At 42.2% G+C, this 24,367-nt stretch overlaps 1 protein-coding gene across 1 annotated transcript in view; it reads right to left on the bottom strand.

Annotated features, from left to right (window-relative positions):
- Positions 1-24,367, bottom strand: part of Plcb4 (phospholipase C beta 4) — a 427,861-nt gene that overhangs the window by 49,542 nt on the left and 353,952 nt on the right. The window contains exons 19-24 of the mRNA XM_004634291.2: positions 14,564-14,664; positions 6,363-6,504; positions 5,308-5,392; positions 4,831-4,955; positions 2,433-2,484; positions 867-969 (exon numbers count right to left, since the gene is read on the bottom strand). Of these exons, the coding sequence (XP_004634348.1) occupies positions 867-969; positions 2,433-2,484; positions 4,831-4,955; positions 5,308-5,392; positions 6,363-6,504; positions 14,564-14,664 (608 nt within the window). The remainder of the gene's footprint in view (positions 1-866; positions 970-2,432; positions 2,485-4,830; positions 4,956-5,307; positions 5,393-6,362; positions 6,505-14,563; positions 14,665-24,367) is intronic.

Genomic DNA, 24,367 nt, shown 5'->3' with positions numbered 1-24,367 from the left:
TCCTCAGAAGTGCTACCTGCTGCAGCTGTCTGAAAAGAATGAAGCAAAGGCATGAACCATAGCAATATAGAGTGTCACTAGTGTCCCCATCGCATCTAAAGTGTCCATATCTGTAGAAGAAAGTGAAGGGTTGACATTCCCTATGTCCCTGCACAGTTGTGAAATTCTATCACGCCGTACTTATTACTGAATTCTCAACCAGGCACTTTAAAATGGGACACATACAGAGAAAAGCAAAGCTAAAACTTGACTGTTTTTCTTTACTGATAGTGAAATTACTCAGCTAATAGTGTTTTCATAAAGATCAGTATTAAATTCCATCTACTATAAAAGCTGTGGGGTAACTTTTTTTTTTAATTTTTTAAGGAAGGGCCTACAGAGTGTTCAGGGTCTCACTACTAGATTGGACTCTTAGTGATTCTCTTGTTTACAGTCTCTCAAGTGCTAGGATTATAGGTGCATGCCACCACCCTCAGTCTCAATTGCCTTCTCAGTGCACCTCTGAGAGTGGGGCCGGCACGGCAGGCCCGGGAATCAAACCCCCAGCCCCTGTGCCTGCTTGCAGGTGCTTCAGTCTGCTGAGCTATTTGGCTGGCCCTATTTAGACCCTTTTATAATCCAGGTTAGTCCAGAGGCAACCACTGACTTACTCTAACTATAATTCACAATTTCTAGAATTTTATATGCATCAATCACATAGTATATACTTTTGATAGGATAAAAGTCTCAGAACCAAAGATGGAATTTCAAGTCAGAGTGGAGAGCAACAGGTAGCTCTTGCAATTAGATATTAAACATCTGAGCAATCAGACTTCCGAGGATCACCTGCTTGCATGCTTGCCATCTGCAGTGAGCAGGAGCCTTACCTGCACTGAACAGGTGGCTGCAATGACCCCGTCAACTGGGGTCTCCGAGAAGGGATCAAATGTTCTGTCTGGCCGCCTCATGAAGTCTGGTTTGAGAAGGTACCTGGTAGGGCAGAAGCCACAGAAAGAGCTATATAGAAACTCAAACACTTGCTGAATATGACCTTTTCCCCATCCATAACTTAGTAGTTAGATGTTTAGGTAGAGGAGCAAGGGAGTGACTGTCCTCATTTGGATAATCCTGAAGAGCAAGGCCAGCTTCATCTGCCTCTGAGGGTGTGCTGTGTTCAGAGGCAAGAGCAACACAAGGGGGACTTGACTTAAAGTTCCTGCAGGCCCCCGACTCCTTTCTGGCTTAGCCGATCTTGGGCTTCCCTCTCTGCCCTGGCAGAATCAGTTGGAGCCAGAATCCTTCAGATTCCCCCAGCTCATGTGTCCTTGGCCCTTTTCTTCTGTACTACATCAGCTTTATTTCTTTCAAAACACACAGCAGAGCAAAGCATTGTACATGCTCCAGATACGCACATGGCGAGTGACTGAGGTGATAGGGCTGTCGCCTGCGTGCGCGGCACCCTGGCAGAGAAGCATCTGCCTAATAGCAGAGGCACAGAGCAGGCACTTTGAAGGGCCATTCCTAGCTCACAATTGCTGAAAAATTGTATTTTGACTGGTGGTTTTGGATAATAAAGATTAAGGTGACCAACTAGGTACATGACCATCAAAACCCTCCTGGCAGTGTACTGTAATCTTCTACAGTATTTGTGAGTCCAGAGGCCTTGCGTTGTGGTCTGGGGTAATTGACTCATATTATGCTTGGGAAAAAGGCATGGGGAAAAATGGCCATTGAGGGTTTTTTTTAATCTGTATAGAATTTTAATTTCATATTTTCCTTTAACTTCTAAGCATTTCAATGGAATTGATATTTTCTATTTCACTTCTGGGATCACAGGTTTTAAGCAGAGCTATTTGAGTAAATGAGAAAAACATTCACAGAATTATTTGTTGCTAGTGGCTATTTACAAGTCATAGAAAATAATCAAGAGAAGAGAAAGGTTTATTCCCAACTGAACTCAATTAAATTCAGTGTGACACTTACAGTTTCATTTTATATGAAACTACCTTCATTCCTATATTTGGTGTCAGTAAATACGGATATGTTTAATACATATGTCTTCAGTTAATATCCAAATGAGCAGAGCAGGGATCATTACTTGCCCCAGATATAAAAATCTCTACTATTAAATAAAGAGAGAATTAAAGTCAGCTTGTGTATGGTGAATTATTTACTTGATGTCAAAAGAAAAAAAAATTCTGTTTAGGTAAAAAGAAGGGCTGATGAAGAGTGTATATTTGCAAATGTAATTTATCTAGAGCTTTTATTGATTTGTATCCTATCCCTCAAGCCTAGCTTACATTCTGCAGTCACTAATTAAGAGGCAAAAGACTTATACGATCTGGAGAGAAACCAGAGGACAGCAACCCCTAATTAAAAATGACACAGTTTCATTATTGCTAGAGTACAGAGTCTTAAAACTATGTGACAACAGTTTAAACCACATTACTCACCCGCACGATCCATTATACTCAAATTTTCCCTGATTCAATTGCATTGCTAAATCTGTCAAAAGGAAAAAAAAAATACTTTAGCATGTCATCTTTTTGAACAGAGAAGATCGAGACAGGGTGACCTTAAACAGTGTCAATGACATTACCCTTTGGCCCAGAGTTCCTCCTATCACACTACAAGAAATTAGGGGATTCGTTTAACATATCACTCTCTTCCCTGTAGAAATGACCTCACGTTTAGTTCAAGTTAAATACAAAGTGTGTTTTCATAAATATCATTCTAGAATTGCTTTAAAAAGTGGATTCACTGCACAAGTCCTGATTGTTGATTTAATATTGAGTGTAGAGACTCTGTTGTCCTTAGAAAAAGATATGTGTGGCTTTGCTGGCAAAAGGCACAAAACTCAAAAAGACTTAAAAGATGAATGAGTTAAGCATAATATAAAAACTGGTGACTTATTTTTAGTGTGAGACTTCAGGGAACCTTCCACTGGGATTGACACAGGAAGTGACATTTCTCTTAGCAGGTAGCTAATTTTGTTTTCTTCTCATAAACAAAAGCAATAGATAAACAGTAATAAAAGCTTAGGATTGTAACACTCAGTACCAAATTAGCCAGCTATTGAAGAATTAAGACTAGAGATAGCCATCATTTCTTCTCCAGGAGTTGCTTTGGGGTTCCTCCTTGCTTTGGACAGGAGGCTGGGGACACATGGAGCCTCACAAGTAATCCATTGTGCATGAAATGCTTGTTAGAAAGCAGCACCAGTGTTACATCTGAGTAGCTCTTGTCACTTGGGCCGAGGGACTGACGAAGAGTCCACAAGGTTAAGAAAAGCCCTGTGTTCACTCAAACTACTGTTTTCTCCTGAAATTTTGTTTTTCTAAATGATAAGCTTAAATAAAATAGTTCCGGTGTAATATACCAGAGTTCCCTTGTTACTGCTTTAAGCACTTTTTCTCCTCAGTACTTGTGTATGGAATGTAAAATAAAAGCCACTGAAACCAAGGAGCTGTTTAAATTCTGGATGACATATTTTATGTAGATGGCATTGGAATGTTCAATACAAAACAAAGACCCCTGGTCTTTAAAAAAACAACAAAAAAGCAGACAAACAGATTCTTTTCTTCTTCCAAATGTGGTGAATCTTGACATTCTACAATAAAACACAAGCTGTCTTGGTGATTAAATGGCTTTAGGATCCTGTCATCCCTATGATAGATTCACTGACAACATAACGGGTCCCTCTGTAAGTAAAACTAGCACTTTTCATTGTGCTGCTAGCATGTACTGGTACCTGGTCACAGTCTGACCTCACCAGCACCCACAGCGGAAACCACAAGAAATGGTGACTCTAGGTTTGCGGTCATGAAGGAAGGCTCCCCTATGAGGGGGCACCCACAGTAAGCTGACGCTGGAGCCCAAGGGATAAAAGCCAAAGGCTTTCAGATAATAGGGCATAAGATGGACAGGGGTTCACACACTAAGGTTGATATCCTAGAAAAGAAAAAAATGTACCCGTACTGGGAAATATGGGAGATACATACATATTTCTCAAATACTGAGGAAGAAAAAGATTTTTTGTTTTGTTTTGTGTTTAGGTTTTGTGTTATCAATTTTAAGAACTATTCTGTAAAACCAATCATATAAAGTAAAATCTTATGCGATGTGTTTCTATCTATTGTGTTGTACTATCTTTAATTTTAATACTATGATGCCAAGGCTCTTCAACAAATGTTGAAAACTTCTAAAAGTTTGTTTATTCATTAATAAAAATTTATTCTTCTTTCTAAGAAAAGAAGAATTATATATTGGAAATATCTCTGGCTACACTTTGGGGGATCAATATATAGATTATTATTTCTAAAATAGCATAAGTTCTCACAGGCCATTCAAGGGAACTTACTCTGTACTATTCTATCCTTTTATAACTGGGTACTACTACATCATCAATATCTACTGAACGTTCCCACAGGCCTGGGTAATTTCCAAAGCAGAAATAAGTCATAGATATTGTACAAAGATAGTCAAATTCTCCAAATTCAATTCTACCTCTGGAAAGAAGGATAACAAGTTTGATACAAAAAAAAATTTTTAGAACTACTATGGAGTAGGAGATAATGTTTAGTAGAATAGTCACAGCATTTATAAAAGGAGCTTCAGTTTAAGCCAAAACATATTATTCCTGCCTCTGCTTTATTGTTCTATTTGGAGATTTTGATTTCTCATCACTAGATACATTTCTCACCATTGTAATATAAATGCAAAATGTTTTGCTCACCATTTGTCTGCTTTCTTTTTTAAAAGGATGCCTAAAGGCAGCTGATGGGATCTGCCCCAATGCCACCCCCGCCAAGCAGCCTCGTAGAGTTCAGGTCACCGGACATCAGCTCCTACCTGGGGTTTGATAGTTCAGCGAGACCATCTGGCAGCCAGCGTTCCAGAAAATCTGAGGCATATAATTACTGGAATCAACTCGGCCTCCCTTGGGGTAAATACGACTCATTTGCCGTTTGTTATAACTGTGTAACTTGTTAAGGAAATCAGGAAAAATGAAAAGAAGAGTGCCACAGCCGAGATAAACAACAAGGAGGTAAAATAATAGAGGTGTAGGAAAATGATGATGAACATATAGACAACACAGAACAAATCTCACATTTATCAGTGATGCCTGGGAGAAAAATCACAGTTTAATTTGGATTCGATAAGTGATTCACATCTGCCCAGACTGGCATAGCTACTGTGGTCTTCTTTCACAAATATTATTTTATTGCCTCTACAATCAATTTTATGTGTTAGCCATGGATGTATTTCAGAAATTTCTGACAAACTAAAAGCACACCAAATCTCATTCCACTTAATGTATAAGGATACTTTACAAATTCAATAGCGTGCGTCTTCAAGTAGCCGAGACCAACTGATTCATTAAAAGATGACATGTTATAATGAATATTGCGTTCTGTAAAAGAAAAGCAAAGCTGCACTCAGAAACCCTGCCATCATCGGAGCCTTCCGGAAGGGCAGGCAATAAATATAATTACATCTGGAATCATAAGGCATTAGTGGCTAATGTTACCCAGTCACGTTAGTCACTCCTAGTTTCATTAACATCCTGTGGATACAGACAACAGACTTAAAATATTAAGAGTGCTGAATTAAATTTGGAGTCGTTAAACAAATCACAGGCACCCTGATTGCTGCAGCCAACCGTGAAGTATGGTTTTTGATGATTACAATGAGGATTTCCCCAACACAAAAAATAATTGAAAACTCTTAAACTACTTCTTTTCAGAGAACAACTTTTGATTAAAAGGAAGCCCTGCACATGCCGTAGAACTTTAGATTTCACTGCTCCTGTCTCAAGGTGCCATTGTGCTCACTGACCACAATACACCACATACACCACATGCACCTGCCTCTGTCCCCAGTCTCCTCTCCTCCATTTCTGGTAAGTAATAATTGTCAAATGTATGCACAGATCCCGACATCATGTTACAGTATACCTAGTAAATATGCACAGGCTTATGCCAGCCTCAAAAATAAATTAATATTTAGATAAAGAAATCTGTGAAAGCTGTCAAGCCCCGGAGGCTAACAAATCCATAGTGTCTCAGAGCCACCATGTGGCCAATGAAGAGAATGACAATACATGAAATTTTGTTTTACCTTTTTTTCCCATAAAATATAAGGCAGAGGGCAGGAGGGGAAGGATAGGAGGGTCTGCGTTATCAGAGCTCCATGTTAGCCCACATACATGGAAATGCCACAGCAAAACCCATCAATCTGCACAATCACTATGCCTAAACAGTTAAAATTTTAAAATGCAACAGGGAAACAATGGCCCCAAGTCAAACCTCAATAGAGCTCAATAGCAGAAACACAAGAGAAGCAGACACAACAAGAGGACTGCATTTAGCCCTTGGTGTTACCTTCTGCCACGTGGAAACCTTGAAACTTCACGGGCTGCGCGTAGTTGATCATTGTGGACAGGTACGGGTGGATGTTAGTGGTAGCACCTACGTATTTATAGGACGCCATCCATGCCTGCTCGTCTTCCACGGTAACCAGGCCCTGGGAGCACAAAGCAGAGGACACTTGAGCCACGGGCCTCAGGAGGCCTCACAGATTCAAGCTGCAGACCTCCTCACTAAAGATAACCTGCTCACGCACTGATTCAAAGGAAAAAGTCCTTCACACGCCTTGACTGTGCCGAAGGATAATTGAAAAACTATTGTTTCTGATAGCTCCAAAAATGCAAAAGGAAGCTAATATAATTGGGACATTTTTAGCTTGTCTCACATGTTTAGAAAACTGTTAGTTTCCAAGGGACTTTAAAACAGTGAAGAAGCTGTCCCGGGGCCTCAGGGGAATGTCTCAAGACACAAAAAGTAGCATGAGCACTCACATTTCACAAGCTGAGGCGTGCAATCAAAGTGCATCGGAATCCCCAGGGGTAGGTGAGAATATTCCTGGGAGCGACAGAGTGGCGCATGAGGCAATGCCAGCACTGGGGGAAACTGAGGTGGTAGGATCAAAAGTTTGAGCCACCTCTGGGCAATTTAGTAACCTAGGAGACACTGTCTAAAGTTAAAGAAAAAAACAACTTTGACTGTCACTCAGGGTAAAGGCCCTCTGTTCAATCCCTGGCAGTCCACCCACCATACCCCCACCAAAAGAGGATCCCTGGACCCTACCTGTGGGGTTTCTGCTAAAATTACACCTGGGTGAGGCTCCTGAAGTTGCAGCTGTACATCTTGTTCTCAGGTGCTAATGATGGGTTGGACTAGAGAACACCCTTTCTAAGACCAGTGCTCTAGAATTTCCACCACATCTATTGGGGTTTACGGAAGCCAGGCGTGATGATGGAGTACTACAGTCTCAGCTCTCCAGAGGCTGAGGCAGGAGGATCACTGTGGTTTTGACTCCAGCCTGGACTATATAGAGAGTTCAAGGGCGGTCTAAACTACATAGTGAGATCCTGTCTCAAAAAACAAGGAATTTAAGAAAAAAAAAAAAAAAGAAAGAAAGACTTATTCTTAAAGTAGTCTGATCACTTGGTACACAGGACATCTGGAAAGTGTATTGCTGTGCATGGAGGAAATAAACCATTATGGCATCGATTTCTTGAGAAATCAGAGCAAAAGTAACAAAATATATAAGAACCAGAACCAACTTCAGAATAGATTTTTGAGAACTGTGGAAAGCAACATTTCCTGCACAAATTAAAATAAAGTGAATGAATTGCTTAGTTGTGTCAGGCCAGCGTTGAGGGAAGAAATGATCAGACTATTTGTTGTAATGGGGTGACTTCCTACTCTGTGCACTCTGGGCCATCATACTGATTTCACTCATGAAAACCTGAGGTAAATAACCAAAACAATGTAATTTTTATGTTTCCGTCATTTTCTTTGTGTGTCTCAACGCTCATGACCTGCCCTCAGGGGAAAGCACAGGGACCAGTTCTACTCCTTCTTATGAGTTTAAGACTACAATTATAAAACACCATTGGGCCAGCCAAATAGCTCAGCAGATTTAAGTGCCCGCACTCAGGTGCAGGGGCCAGGGGTTCGATCCCCAGGCATGCCATGCCATGCTGGTTCCACCACTGGGGTGCACTAAGATAGCAATTGAGACTGGGCGTGTTGGCGTGCATCTGTAATCCCAGCTCTTGGGAGGCTATAAACAGGCAGATCACTACAAGTCCAATCTAGTAGTGAGACCCTGAACACCCTGTAGACCCTTCCCTAAAATACAATAAATAAATAAATATAAAAAACACCAGTGCTGGTGGTGCTGGGTGGCAGGGTAAGTAGCTGCAGGCACAACCACAATGCTGTCCTGATATGAGGGTCGAGGGTGGCAGTGCACCTGTTCGTCACATGGGACACCTAAAGGGTTAAGACAGATGTAATGTCCAAATGTCAGTCACTGGAGTCTTATTTGTAGAATTCTAGTCTAAGAGAAGAGTGTTTTAATCAATGCTTTGAGAGAGGATATGATCAGATTTATCCATAATACCTTTGAGTTGAATATTCAGGTAGAAGATTTGAGTCTCACTCCAAATATGCAAGGACCCTATCTAAAGAAAGCTGTGTTTTCTTTCTTTTTCCTCCTTTTTTATTATATGTTTACAATGCATAGCACATACATTCTTTGTGAGAAACTAGTACATACACTCCTCACGTCTTGATCCTTTTGACCTCCCTTCCCAAATTTTCTGAAGTCTGAGACTCAAGGGAAAAGGCACATGCCGGCCAGGGACTGCGGTCTATTTCAGCGATGTATAATGAACCACACATATTCATTTAAGGCAACTGGATCATCACAGAGAACTTCAAAAAGGACAAAAGATAATGAGAAGGTAACTGCACCACATAAAAAAATTATAATAAGGCTAATGTCTAAAAAGTTACACAAACAAACCCAGAAAGAATGCAGTCTCTTTCACAATGTCAATTTATCAGAACTAAGGTCATCTTTCTATTATAATATACTATGGATCAAATGACCTATTAGGTCATTTTAAATTTCAAATTCAATATATGGATAATTATGTAGCCCTGTGCTAGGGCTAAAGTCTCGAAATCCAACTAAGAACATGCCTTAGAGAGCTAGATACCTACTTAAAAAAAATTTTCCTGACCTCCTTTGTGCTCTGATCAGAACTGAATCCTTTCATCCCTGTGAATGGCTCTTTCCTCTGAGCCCTCATATGCACCCAGATGCATCAGGCTTCTAACTGCAGCACACGAACACTGAGTCTGACATCCTACCGGGGTGGGGAGTAGAGCAACAACAGTTGAGTACAGGATGTTCAAATGTGGGCGGCCACCTCTGGGTGTCTCCTAATGAAAGCAAAACGCTCAAGAGAATTATTTTGTTACCTTTTTGCTGTTTTCATGTTCAAGGTCATCTGAAGTCTAAATCAGAAAAAGAAAATGATTTGTTTACTTCTCTAAAGGGCAATGTTCCAGACTTATGAACCGTATGTATGTGACTATTGAAATAAATCTATTTATATGTGCTATTCTATTTATTTGTTAACACAGAAAATTATTGATGACATAAAGCCATGGGAAAAAGCAAGAACTGAAAAGATAAACCAGGCATGGTGGTGTATGCCTGTAATCTCAGCACTCTTCAGAGATAGAGGAAGAAGGATTAGGATTTTGAGTTTAGAAATTAATGACTTAGTGAAATCCTGTCTCAACATAAAAGTGAAAAAGAAAAATGGTTGTGGATGTGTCATCATGAAGGCCCTGAGTTCAGTCCCCAGGACCATGAAAAAAAGAATGAAAAAGATAAGATGACCTCGCCATGCTCTATTCCAGGTGGAGCTCATCTTACAGCTATTTTCTTCTTTTGCTGACAGTTTTCACTTACTTAATTGCTTTATTATAATAATTTAATTAGCGAATTAGTTTGGGGCTTGGGAAATAGATAATCAACCCTGATATCTTCCCTGACACAAAAGGCAGCGTGGCCAATATTCAGTCAATCAAGATTCATTTCTGCAAACTTGCTGCGGGCTTAACGTCTTCAACACACTTCTCCCACAGCGCTCATTACTTTCTGAAGCAGTTCTGGAGGCTGTTTTCTGAATGTCCTTATAAAATGTGATTAAAAGACAAAGTGAATGCTACAGCTGAGTATCATCTCATGGAAAGGCAGGCTTCTAGAAACATTACAGCGTGTCCTCATCCACCTTACTCACCAGATCTGGTACATGTGACTGCTGGCTCTTCCCTAAAGTGAAAATGACCATGAAAGATAAATACTTTCAATCACTTCAGGAAACTGATGCAGCCAGGAAAGTGTAACTAAAGACACTCATGAAAAAGGACCTCCAGGACAGCTTCAAACAGTGGCTTGTGGGAGGGGTTGAGTGTGTATGAAATCAGGAGGCCCATTTTGAGGGGGGATTAATAACAATGTATGTTTTACTATAATAAAAACTGTAAATTTAAATATACACTGAATTGTTTATCATGCTGCACAGTACATGGCTAAACTGCGTTTGAAAGACTATGTGTATTAAATGTATGTTCAATTTAGGATATTTTCTGCTTATAATGGTTTATCATAACTCCGTCAGAAGTCATGGAACATCGGTATTGGAGAATGGGGCTGCTGGGAAATAACTGGGTGATGGGAGCAAAGCCCTCAAGCAGGAATAGTGTTTTCTTGAGAAGACAGAGAGAAAGTTCCTCAGTCTCTGCACCACTCGAAGATCCACCTGGGAAGAAGGCCCTTGTCAGAAACTGACTGGCCACCATCTTGATCCTGGATTTCAGAACTCTGAGCCATAAATTTCAGTTGTTTAAGCCAACTGACCAATGATATTTCTGTTGTAGCAGCACAAACCAAGACATGTTAATAAAGCTATTATGTAGCATAGCACCGTTCTTTGAAGCTCAATAGCCAGATTCCTAAAGGAGTCCTAATTCCATGTAGCACAAAAGGCGAGGCACAATGACAGCACTTCTTTCACTTTGCTCATCAGACAAATACTCTCCAACTTTCTTCCCACTAAAATTCACATCAAACTACCTCTTGGTCCACTTTGTTCACAGGGCAAGTGTCCCTGCTCCTCTGCAGGGCACATTGTCCTGTCACCACAATCCCGTCTACTCTTACCTTGAAGGCCTCCTCCTCCTCTCCTATCTGCAAGTGTAGCCTCTCCCTTCCTACTCTACCATTTCCAACAGTTTCCAAACAGCCTCTGGACTCAGTCACTCTAGAGAGAATACTCAGGGTTCTGTTAAGCATCAACCACTTCTTTTTCCCTTTCACCGAAAGAAAAAAAAAAAAAAAAAAAAAAAAAAAACCTTATACAAAACATGGCCTCTATTTATTCCTATCAGCTCCAGGCTCCTTTGACCCCTAAGCACTGATGCTTTTCTTCAAGGGCACCAAGGACCACACTACAAATCCCACGGTCACACCTGAGCCTTCTCAGTCACTGGGCAGCACTTGATGGCTCCTGCCCACACAGGTCTTCATTTCAGGCCGTGCTGTTTTCCTGGGTGCTCTGTTTTCCTTCCATTCCCCTGGCAATGTCTCAGACTTCTTCTGAGTCCCTCACCTACAAAGTCACTGGTGAGGAACTGGGACTCCAGAGGACCTTCTCCTTTACTTCCCCTACAGATCATCCCATTAGTCCCATTAGTTCCATGGCCAAAAATATGGTCTCCTGAACTCTCTATTTATATCTCTAGCTTAACCTCTCTTCTGGATACAGGTAGTCATGATGCTAGTGATAAAAATCAAAGTAAAGATGAAAAGAGTGATGATGAATCAGCAGCCAAGACCTTTCCAGTGCTACCACGTGCCAGGCACTGTTCGAAGTTCACTTCTTATGCGTAATGACCCAGTGATGTGCGTGTCTCTACCTTCATCTTGAAGATAGGAAACTAAGGAACCGAGAGGTTGAGAAACTTACCCAAGGTCAGCCAGAGAATGAGCCCTGATGGGGAGAGGTCCGTGCTGCCCAAACCCCTCCCTGGGGTACTCACAGGCACATCACATTGCCCGGTCTATTGAAACTGCTCAGTTCTTTCTTTTCCCATCTTCTCTACTCCAGGGAACAGAACCCCATTTCTCAAATAGGAACTCTACAGGGTCATTTTGCTGCGTCCCTTTCCCCAAGCCCCACATGAAATCCATCAGTGAGTGAGTGCAGCTTAGCTTCCTCTACCTGGCAGAACCATTCAGTCCTCTGCCTCACACATCCAGCTCCCCTACCAGGGGATCTTTCTGGTCTAGTAACAGCATAAATTCAGTGTTCTTCCTGCCTCCACTCATTCTCCTTTAAACTAGTATCCAAATGGAAATCATCATAATCTTAAACTGCCCTCTTCTATGAAGTTTTTCCTTTCCTTTCCGTTCCATTCCATTCCGTTCCTTTCCTTTCCATTCCGTTCCTTTTCCTGGTACCTGGAATGGAACTCAGGACCTCGAGCTTGTCAGGGAGGTGCTTATGTCACTGCGCTATATCGCTGGCCTGAGGCTTTTCGATATCTTCACATTTCACTTACATTGCTAAGGGCCTCTGCTGTCCACCCCAATCCCTCATCGCCTGGTTCCCTCCTGCGCCCCTTCATCTTGCTTCACCCTCATCCCCATGTGCTCTCTCCTGCTGCCTGTGTTGCTGCTGTTACGCTTCCCCTACATAGAAGGTTCTTCTTCTCCTTTTCTGCAGGGCACATTCCTTTTCCCCTTTGGGGTCTGCTTGCCTTATTCCTGCCATCTCAATGCGCTCCACGTTAGCCTCATTTTTATTTTTCACAGTTATGCTTATCCTAAATTGAACTGTTGAGTTTTCTGACTTTCTTTGTTCACTGCCCATTCACCCTAAACCATAGGAGACCATATGCCACCTAAAGGCAAGAAGCAAGTGTATTTTGACCTTTTGGGTCATCATGGCCATCTATAGCTGAAAAATAGTAGTTACTTAATCACTGGTTTTCTTGGCTGAATGGTTGGAAACTTTTTTTTTTTTTTTTTTTCTTGGTGGAACTGTGGATTGAACTCAGGTCCTTGCACTTGCCAGGGAAGTGTTTATTCTACTGAGCCATCTCCCTGCCCCCCACCCTTTTTTTTCATTCCACTTTCTCATCCTCCCTATGAGGGAAGAGATCTTAACATACCACTCACAACTGCGATTTCAGGCCCGGGGAGACTGTATTTTGACAATGGCCACACAGAAAGAGGCAGAGCCGTGGCTGGGGCATGGACAGTGGGGATCTAGAGCTTATGTTGAATCCTGCTGCCATTCTAGCTGCCTTAGGAGGCAAAGTTCATGATCTTCTAATTCAGACAGGAAAATGAGGCTCAGAGAGTTCAAGTGACTCACCACAGGACACACAGCGAGATAAGACAGGAGTGGGCTGAAACTGCTCTCCACCCAGCCCCAAATCCCATAGTGTTGGGAGGGGCTCTGAGTCTCTTGCACAGTTCTGTTCTTTCCACCTGAAGGAGGAAATGTAGGCTCGGAGCAGGGAAATACTGGTCCAAGGCCACATGGTCTGGGAGGGCTAGACACTTACACCCCAGGGGCCAGAACCTCTTGACACACGGGCTACAGAAGAAGAGGGTTTCCTGGAAGATGAAATCAGGATTCTTTCCTCTCTGAGCTAGATCTTCAGATAAATAGTGTGAAAATGGGGCTACCCCAACTCAGAGAGCAAGCAACAGCAAAAGAATGGTGACTCACACATTCCTCTGACCCAGCCCAGCACTCTGGGGACCCATCCACAAAGAGAGGAGCAAGAGCCAGGGGCCTTTTTCAGAGGCAGAGTTTCTGTGTCTGCCAGGAGACCAGGGAAGGAGAATGCTGCCCCTACCAGAGTTTATGATTAGGGAGACAGGTACAGAGGTGAGACCGAGCCCCACAGAAAAGAGCCTCTCTTAGAATGCTGTGTGGAAGTGTGGGGAGGAGTGAGGAAACTGACTTCCAGGAGAGGTGAAGACACAGCGACATACCCAGGGAGTGAGGGATGCTGGTGAAGGCTTGTGTCACCTGTCACAGCAGAGTGGATCTGACAGCACATGCAAGGTGTCACCACCCAAGCTATCACAGAGTCTTCTCCATCACTCTCAGGGTCCTGGGGAGACACATTCCTCTACGAAGAGAAGAGGGGATACTGCCCAGATGAGAGCAGGGGCTTTTAGTTGTATCTTTGGACAGATGTGGTGACAAGGTCCGCAGGCAAGGTCAGCATCCTGGTGGGTCCATCTAGACCAGAAGATAAGGTTGCTAAGGCTTTGCCAGGGGCCAGATGTAGCTGTTTCCTTGGAAGACTCCTTCCTAACATTCAGTGAGGAGTCACAGGACAATCTCTGCTCTCAGACCCATGCAGACCAGGAAGGAGACATCCTGCCCACAGTGTGAATCCTATACTCTTCAATTACGTGACTGCAGCCAGTGTCAGGAAGTATTTTTACTTCCTTTTAAACTTAGCATCATGCTGGTATCACATTCTGGTCACTAGCAGATACTTACATCCTAAGCATTTAGAAAGAAAACGATAGCCTACTTCATGTTCTTATCAGTATCACATTTTCGTAGTTTCCCAACAGCTATTACACCTTGAGAGTAGTAAAAGAAAAGGGACATGAAGATGCTGACCTTCTTGACGCTATTGACAACAGCTTCTTTATGACCCAAGTCATCTGCAGAAAGTTCATTTCCAAATTTGAATTCGGGGTGAGCTTCCTCCTCTTGGTCAGCTGTGGGAGAGACAACAGGGAAGTCTATGAAGTCAAATAATAGCCAAGCACTCAGTTTTTGCCTACAGTCTTGTGTAGAACATGACACAAGGTGTTTCTACTTTAGAGTTGGACAACAAGACTTGAAATTCTCCCAGCATCACTACTAAATTTCCATTATGTATACAGGTTTAGTGTCCCTCATGTGAGAGTCTGGACTCTGAAATGCTTTAAAATCCTAAACCTTTTGAGTATTATGTTAGCATTGAAAATATTTTGGCAGTGGGGGTGCTTTGGATCTGACATTTTTGAATTAGAACACTCATTGAGTAGCTTCTGTGGAATTCTTCCAAAACCTTAAGGGGTGCTCATCTGCAAGGAGTGTGCCCCATCCAGAAGGCTAGCATTAAATAACCACCATTTTTAAACAGTGCATAAATTCACATTATTATTATTATTATTATTATTATTATTATTATTATTATCATTGTTGTTGTTTTTGAGACAGGGTCTTGCTGTGCAGTTCAGGCTGGCCTTGAGCTTACTTTGCACCCCTGGCTGGTCTTCAATTCTCAACAATCCTTCTGCCTCAGCCTTCTGAGTGCTGGGATTACAGGCATGCACCACCACGTCCGGCACATGTTATTACTTCTAAGTATTCCTGGGTGCACAGATCCAAGCCAGCCATACACAACTCTGTGTTCTCCACTGCCTGCCTCACAGTCACCAACTGACCCACGCTGTCACTGAGAGCTGCTCCTCTTTCTAACTGCCATGGGGCAGGCCTGCTGCCCTGTGCCTTGCTGAGTTTCTTGTCCTGCTGCACTGATGTATTTAAATCAGAGGTGCTAGCTATCCAAGGCATGGTGGGATTGTACTGCGGCAGCAAGGTAATTATAGCCAACTGCTTGATAGAGCTAAAGCCTCGTATGGCAGAGGGAACTTCAGATTTGCAAGCATGTCTGGGCTGGAAGCGACCTGTGTTCCCTTACAGAGAAATCTGGTGAATGATGCTGTCTTTTTGTGTATTTTCCCACAATTGATTGTGGTTATTTCTGTGTGAAACTTGAGCAAAGTCTCCAGTACATTTTGGGATGATAAGCTACTGCTAGAGACAAATATCTTTCTGCTTGGAAGAATAATTAATGTATGTGTGTAGCAGGTGCGAAAGATCCCTTGAGGATAATCCTATCATCATATCAGCCCTTATTTTAGATTACCATGTGTTCAGAAATTACTAATTTGATGTTGATCAGATATATTCCTTATCGTTTGGGAAAATATTTTAAAAGTCATTTTGCATATTTGTGCACTCTTCAGTGTCCTCTATATTATAAAGACAGTACCGCAAGATACAAAAGGTCGTGACACCAGTCAGACAATCCTGGGAGTGACTCTTAGTACCACTGCTTGGCACCTGCGGCATCCTGCAAGGTGTGCAAAATATGCCACTGCTCTACGCTTCAGACCCTTCCTCTGATCAGTGAACTGCAATATCTATTTTGCTGGGCTGCATAAAGACAATACCTAGTTAGAACAGATATTCTTATTATCAATATTTTTTTCCTATTAACTTAATCGATGATTTCTCCAGTTTGTTTTACTGGATTATGGTATTGATGGTGCCTTTCATATTTTGGTTATGATCTATGAAACATAAGGTGAGTTAAAGGACTGAATTTGCTCAGTGTTCATCCTTTTGCATTTTGGGAGTATTTTGTTGGTCTTTTAAAATATGTATTCTTTCCAATCCTTTAAGTCTTTCTGGTTTAGTGTTTTCAAAACTTGGAAATAGCATTGTAGGCAGTGTTACCCGTTGTGTCTTCTAAAGATAGCTGTGCTGATTTCCATTCTTGTCACTCACTTGCTCCCTTGAACTTCAGCAGCCCTAAGACTAGTTTAATGAATAACATAGGAAGTGATGCCACTTCCAGCCATTACTTTTAAATAATGTAGCAGCTCCCACAACTTGTCTTTTGTATAGGCTGTTGGATATGATATCCAGAAACGTAGCCACCGTGCTGTGAGGGGCCCAAGCCACATGGGGATGCTGCTAGGATGCATTCTGTCCAGTGGGCTTGGCTGGGCTCTCACCAAAGGCATGCCAGCCATTCTGGACAGCCAGCTCCACAGAACCTTCTGGTGAAGCCAGCTCCAAGCTGTTCTGCCAGCATCTGCCTCAAACGCCCAAGGGAAAACCAGCAACCTGAGACCAGGTGATCTTAAAACGATGAGAGGACATTCCAAGTCTCTAACTCTGGAGATGGTTTACTCACAAGAACAGATCATTTCAACAGGCAATCAGTTGAGTAACACCAAGTACCTTTGGCCTCCCAGATCTTTCCTGAAACATAAACCTATGGAGGGAAATCATTCTGACTCTTCTCTGTTAATGGAGTCAGTCTCTCAGTGTAGATAGGCAACTGAGCCACTTACTATGCTGGGTAAAGTAAGGAGGCTTTTGTAAGGGTTTGTGAATAAGATCAGTTCTCATAGCTTTTGGATTTGCAAGCTATGCAAGGAATTTTGATTTCTTAAAAACCTGACCTAGATGTTTGTATAAATGAAGAAAGTTTCCAGAAGAATTCTAGATTATTTAGCCCAAAGCCTTTGAGTACGTGCAAGATACTGTATAACTAGTGCAATTTCAAGTCATTTTATTAGTTAATTCTCATGAGAAAGTGTAAATAGGTAGTTTTCTGAAAACATCCCTAAACTCTCAAATGACCCATTTGGTTTGATCTAGATATTTTTTTTTTGGGTGGGGAGGTGCTGATGTCAAACTCAGGGCCTCATACTGCCAGGCAAATGCTCTACCACTGAGTTATACTCTCACTCCCGCTCAACTTAAATCAAAATATTATGGTGATAGATACAGGGCCAACACAAGTACTTAACAGCCAATAATCAAATATTTTAAGCAAGGCTGCCTTGTCAAAATTATTCACCTTTATTCAGAATTCTGGTGAGCTGGCTACTTGGAGAAATTTGATGTTGAGTGTGTGTGTGTGTGTGTGTGGTGGGGGGCGAGGGGAGGAGAGAGAGAGAGAGAGAGAGAGAGAGAGAGAGAGAGAGAGAGAGAGAATGGAGGCCCACACAGTTGGAAACTGGGAATCTTTCATGCTAGGCATTCACTGTGCCAGTGCCCATGAGCCTGAATTTGAAATTTTAATTCTGACTTTGTGTTTCTGGGTCACAGGTGGAAACCAATGCTTTGCTCATGCAAGGTTCTCCCCTCACCTTGTGTTCCTGGCCCTGCCACCATCATCAGGAGCAACTCTGAAGTTGAAAGCTTTGCTGACAGCAAGAGACTACAAGTGTGTACTTCTTAGTCCAGCCCCTGCCTGCTATGTACAGTGATTCAAGGCCACGTCTCTGCCTTTCTTCAGACAACCGAGTGTATAACAGGAGGGGAGATCACTGCGCCACTAACATCCAATGTGTAGAGAAATTGCAAGAAATAATTGGAAAAAAAGATCTGAAAGATTAAGGTTGACTTGGAAATATGCACCTGAATATTAGGAATTACGCTGCCATCGATATACAAAATGTTCCACTGAAAGAAATTCATGTTTTCCTTATTTTACAAAGTATTTTGGCCACGCAGGACTTGAAAGAAGGACTCACCACTTTCTATTTCTTCTTCATTATCATCCTCTAAGATGCTAGCGGGAGCAGCAGACTCTCCTGCTTCCATCATGCTTTTTAAGGCTTCAAGTTGTTCTGTTATTAAAAAGAAAAACAGAGGAGAAGGTAACAGATGTTAGATCACCCAACATGTGGACTTTAAAACCAATGCTGAGAAGCAAGAAATAAAGAGGGACAGGAAACTTGTTGTTCAGTCACCTGCTGGCCACGTTCTTAGGCTCAGTGTCCCTAGCTCACCTAGCTTTGCTCCTCTGGGCACTGTAAGATACATCAGCCAACCATACAACACACGCATGTGGAAGAACTCCTGAAGCAGCGGAGACCTCCCAAATTCTGGTCACTCAGTTTGAGAGAAAGGCACAGGATTTAGAGCCAGATTTAACAAGAAATAATAAACTGGAGAATCTGATGCTGATTCCAAATTTAAAAGTAATTATGAAAAAGTGAAAGGAGACACGCATTTTGGAGATTAACAAAACTCCAAGGAAAAGATTTTCAACCCGTATGATTGAGCTGATCTGTCTAATGCAAACAAAAAGCCATTGTAAGTCAGTATGACAAGGACAAATGAAATGATTCGTACTTAGTGGGAAAGTGGGAGCCCTGTAGGGACAAGTCACAAGCCGTAAGGTACAAGGAAACTAGGGATTGGCAGGCGCTCCCGCTTGGACATTGGCACAATTTTCATGAAAGAAAGTGCATCAAGACACATCACCACCAAAATGCTGCTTTTAAGGACTGGCCAGATAGTTCAGTGGATTAAAGCACCTGCTTAGTCAGGCACGAGGACGGGGTGCACAATCCCCGGGGTGCCATGTTGTGCCGTGTTGGCCCCATCCCCAGGGTGCACTGAGGCAGCAATGGAGACTGGGCATGGTGGCGCGCACCTGTAATCCCAGCGCTAGGGAGGCTGAGAACAGGAGGATCACTACAAATCCAATCTGTGTAGTGAGACCCTGTACGAAATACATTTTTTTTTAATGCTGCTTTTATTTTCTTCTCATTGTTCTTTGGGACCCCTCCCAATTCCAGTCTCTGAATATGTTTTTCCACTGTGCAAATAAGTTCATATGCAAAGTAAACTTACATGCAAACATGACAACTATGCTCTGGACAGAATACACAGTACCATCAACTACTTCCTTTCCCCTCAAACTGTGGTGGTTTTAAAATAAATTTCATTTTAGACAGCTGAATTGTCCAAACGCATGAGGCATGCTTCCACTGATGTATCAGACTCACTTTTTTCAACTTCAGGCTTCAGCCGTTTATTTTTGATGAGTATTTTCCTCTTGAGGTCGTTAGGGGATGGCAAAGACCTGCCTGGTTCAAGCTAGAGATACAGAAAGAGCTGTGTTAGTGATGGGGTTGGCTGCTCCTCCACCTTCACTCCAATCGGGAGGAGTCCTGGAAACCTGGAGTCATATAGTCCTACGTCCACTAGAGGGCAGGCAACAGCTTTACATGTTCTTTCCCAGTCAAATTGGCCCACTGCCTCCAGTTTGCCTGAGAATGACCTCAAGCTGAGAATCCATAGCCTGCAGAGCTGAGGGGAGCCTGAGCAGCTTCCACAGTGGAGCTGGAGGCTGACACAGGGGCTATGGGGGGAAAGGGTCCTGCTCCACCTCAGACTGCACAACCTTTAGGTTTCTGGTAAAGTACACGGAATCACAGTGGTTGCTACAGCCAGAAATGATTTTCTCCAGTGAGAGGCTTTCTAGGTCCCCCATGTACTGGGCTGTGCTGTAAGTCTGACTGCCCACAAGACTGATCTAACTCAATGCTTGAGATCGTGGCTTGGTGGGTTTAGTAAGGGAATCAAGAAGGAAGGATCTCAATTACTGGAACTCAACTCCACTGAGACTTCATTTGCTTGTGTTTACATCTGCAAAGGAGTGTCCCTTTAGGTTCTTACCTCTGATCCACAGAACTGTCCCTTATCCAGTCATCCATCCCATTGTTCTCCACTCATCCACTTATACCCACACCTATCCAACTTCCATTCCTCTGTTCATTTTAAAAACATTTATCCTTTTAATTTTTTTTTTTTTTAATTTTTGGTACAGCATCTTATTGTTTGGACATAGTGATCCTCCTGTCTCAACCTCTCCAGTGCTGGGATTACAGACATGTGCCAACATGCCTGGTTTCAGGCCAGCATGGCCAGGCCAGCACAGCATGCGGTACTGGGGGTTGAACCCAGGTCCCTGTGCTTGCCAGGCAGGTGCTGAGTCCCCGAGCTTATCTCCCAACCCATATCCTGTTTTTGACGGGGCACTATGCCTTGCTTGTCTTGCTTTAAATGGAAACTCTTGGTTGTAACACTGTTTCCTATAGGCTGCCTGGTGGAACCAGCACTTTCCCTAAGCTCTCTCTGGCACCAGGACATCTCCAAGAAATATTCAACTCATTGGAGGCTTCTTCATTTTACTTTAATGTCCTCTTCCCACCCCATCCCAGCCCTCAAGCTCTTTAATTAAGAGAGCACACTGTAATTTCCATTTATGCCATTCGTGATTCCCATAATTCCTTTCAAGAACATGCAAAACATTTCATTAAGAATAGTATGATTATTACATACAGGGAAGTGTTTCACCCAAACTCAGAAATAAGCAGAACACTCAGGTTTGAAATAATAATAATTCAATAAATAGGGGATATTTTTTAGTTTGGGTGACCTAGGAATCAATCTCTGAGATAGAGACTTATGTACCAGTGATTTATTTTGGAGGTGGCCCGAGGCAACTGCAACAAAGGAGTGGGAAAGCAAGAAGAGGAAACAGGCGGTCAATCCAGGGAGTGAGTGGTATCAAGCAAGTCATCATTGGGAAGCTGGAGCTCTAGCCCGCAGAGCAGGTGCTCAGAGTTAGTACACACTGGAGTGTTAATTCTCTAGCACATCTAGCCTGTCTCCCGCATGTACACAGAGCAGGCTCCAGGGATCACACCTCACACTCGGCTAAACAGCTGCGGGTGTTGGCGACCGAAAGTCAGGCCAGTGTGTAGGTAACAGGCAGTGCTGAGAGGATGAGGCAGGCAGCTGCAGTGGCTGCTTTAGCAGGCGGGATAGGAGCAGCTGGGTGGAGCACAGGATGTTTGCACTCATACATTTCTAGTCCTCTAGACAACATTTTTGGAGAAAAAGGAAAACCTCATTGTTAAAGCGCTCAAAACACTGGCATGAGCACAGAGCTCATTCCTCTTGTCCTCTCTCCTACCAGCTCATGCTACCACATGCGGGCTCATCAGGAGTGGCCTGTCAGTAGGAGGATTCCAGTATATCACTTTAATTCCACCATCTCTCTTGAAGCTCACAACCTCTTGTGACAAGGAATCCCCAGGCCTGGGAGGTCATGAATTCTTATCAAAATGGAGTTAACTTTCTGGAATAATAGCACATTTTCAAAAACTGTAAGGAATCAGAATAAATTCCAACACTTCCTATAAAGTCCATGGATGAGCCACAGGTGTTTCATGAAGAAACTCAGCAACTGTAAAATGTAATTAAAAAATGGTCATATTTTGGTTGCATGTCTGTGACATCAGAACAAGGCACTTTCCACAGCAAGTCTCTGAGGGGTTCTGAACCCAGGACAAGCATTTGACCACCTGGAAAACTTTTATTAAAATACAGCAAGCTGGAGCCCAACTTTGGATTAGTGAAATCGATCTGTGGATGGGCCCCTGGCATAGACTTTTTGATGGTTCCCCAAGGTGATTCCTAACACCAAACTAAAGTTGAGAATCACTGTGAGACCCAGACTGTAGGCTTTGTCAAAGTTAAAACCCTGAGATCCCAAATCTTTGGGATTAAATTGCAACACATGTTTATTTGACGTGCTTCTCTCCAGCCCTCTGAAGAATGACAAAAGCTTTTTATACCAAAGAATTTAAATAAATAGAAAGATCTTTTGCATTAGTCCTCTAGTGCTACTTGACCCTTCAGAAATGAGTTTCTAAACAAATCCATTCATGCTGGAAATACGGTTTGCTAATAATACATACTGGATGCGATTCAAGCGCTTGTTTCAACAGGAGATCCCCAAATAGATCTTCACAATATTTGGACATCTTGTACTGTTGATATTTGCTGGAGAGAAAGAAGTGGCATTTTATAAATTCAAACATCCATTAGCCATCCAAGAAAAAGAAACATCCATTCCTGTGCAATTAGTCTCCCACTCTACAAAACTGCGTGCTTATCCTCCCAACCTTAATGTGAGACACATTTCCAAAGACCACAAGCTCTTAACTAGTGCAGTTTTTTAAAAAGCCCCCAAAATAAAAATTAGTAAGATGATTACCAAAATGTTTTCTAAGCCACTGCCAATCTTCCCACTCAGTGGAACTTTGGGCAATGTGTCCATAGTTCTGAACTTTCCTATTTAGACTGAGCATTTCTAAAGCACTTAACGATGGCTTTCTTGGGGAGGAGGGCTTACATGAGGCTCAGTATCCTCACTGGAGGATCATTTGCATTTTGCTCTTCCCAAAACACATCACCAAGTTATTTAACAAGATACATGACAACAGTGAGGATCAGGGGTTTGAAAGTAGCAGCACTTAGAGCTTGGAATGGAATGAATACCTGCAGTGATTTTCAAAGGAGAGAATTACAGGATATTCTGATGTGACAAATGCAGTCTCCTTGATGGCTTGAATCACGTCCTTTAAAGATAAAGAGCATTAGTGAGGAAAAAGAAGAACAACAACAAAAACTGCAGCACATGGAACTATTGAGAGATCACTAATTGAACCTTTCAGAGAGTCGATTCAAGCAGTTTGGACTAGGAGAGCTCTTCTACTTAACACCTCTCCAGACCAAGTCCACAGGGTTAGACTCAAGCTGGAGTAAGGGCTAAAGACAAGTTTTTTCCAAAGTTATATTTTATTGCTCTAGCATTAATGGTGCTATCAGCTTGCAAGATATTTCATCTCGGTAGCCTGCCAGTTCCTTGCTTGATAATGCATTAATTCCGTGTTGACCCTGAGTACTGAAGTGACATTTTTTTTATATTCTTTGTTTCATAATAGCCTGGCAAAAAGGAGGTCAGTAGGAGGAGGTCTTTCTGGCTAAGAAATATGTGAGATAAAATGGGGGTGCATTTAGGGTCTCCCTTGCCTTGAAAGTACTTTAGCTGAACAAATCCCCTCTTATCTCTAAGACAGGTGAGGTCTTCACAGATAGTGGGCCCTAGTTTCTGCTTAGCTTTAGGCAAAAGCAAGAAGACTTAATTCTTCTGCAGCCAGGGCATTGGATTTGATAAGACCCCCCCACTGATTTGTAGCCAAATAAAGAGCAAGTCTCAGTGTTCAGTAAATGGGAAAAATGCTTCACTACCATTGCTTGGGAAAGTCCGTTCGAAGCGGTAACACAAGGTTAAATACTTTTGGAATATTTAAATGTTTCACTGAGGCATCATTGTGGTTGACAATGTTTCTTTCATCTTCTTTTCATTGCTGGAGCTTGATGCCAAGGAGCATTCAGCTACCTTACCAGCCCTTTTATTTTATTTTTTTTATTTTGAGATAATCATGCTAAGTTGCCAGGATTGACCTCGAACTTGCCATCCTCCTGCTTCAGCCTCCTAAGTATTGTGATTGCAGATGTGTGCTATCCATGTAGCTTTTCTCACTTTTTATTTTCTTCCCGAGGGGGAAAAATGTTTGTGACTCTTGACTTTACACTTGAGTTGAGCTAGAATTACTCCCTAAGGAAAACCTGGCTGTGCCCTTGGGTTCACCTTTGTTTACTCTAAACAATGTTCTGTTATGTCTGGTGGGTGAGAGAGAAGTACTAGAATTAAAGTAGCTTATATATTTCTTTTTGAGAATTTACCATTATAAGGTAAAATATAAATTTAACACAATAAACTAGAGAATAAAATAACTGTTGAATCATACTACTGAATTATTTCTTTTACCATTAACTTTTAGCTAACTGCATATTTATAAACATATTCTTACTTCACACAGGTTTAAATACAGAAAATTAAGATACTAGGTCATACATAGGAATAAGCAGAAGACAATATATTTTCAATATTCTTTGTTGATACTTTGCAATCTCAAACTT

This window comes from Octodon degus, unplaced genomic scaffold (genome assembly GCF_000260255.1).
Source record: "Octodon degus isolate 3935 unplaced genomic scaffold, OctDeg1.0 scaffold00060, whole genome shotgun sequence".
Classification (NCBI taxonomy): Eukaryota; Metazoa; Chordata; class Mammalia; order Rodentia; family Octodontidae; genus Octodon; species Octodon degus.
The sequence above is the reverse complement of the archived record's forward strand: the minus strand, read 5'-3'. Positions and strand labels throughout refer to the sequence as shown.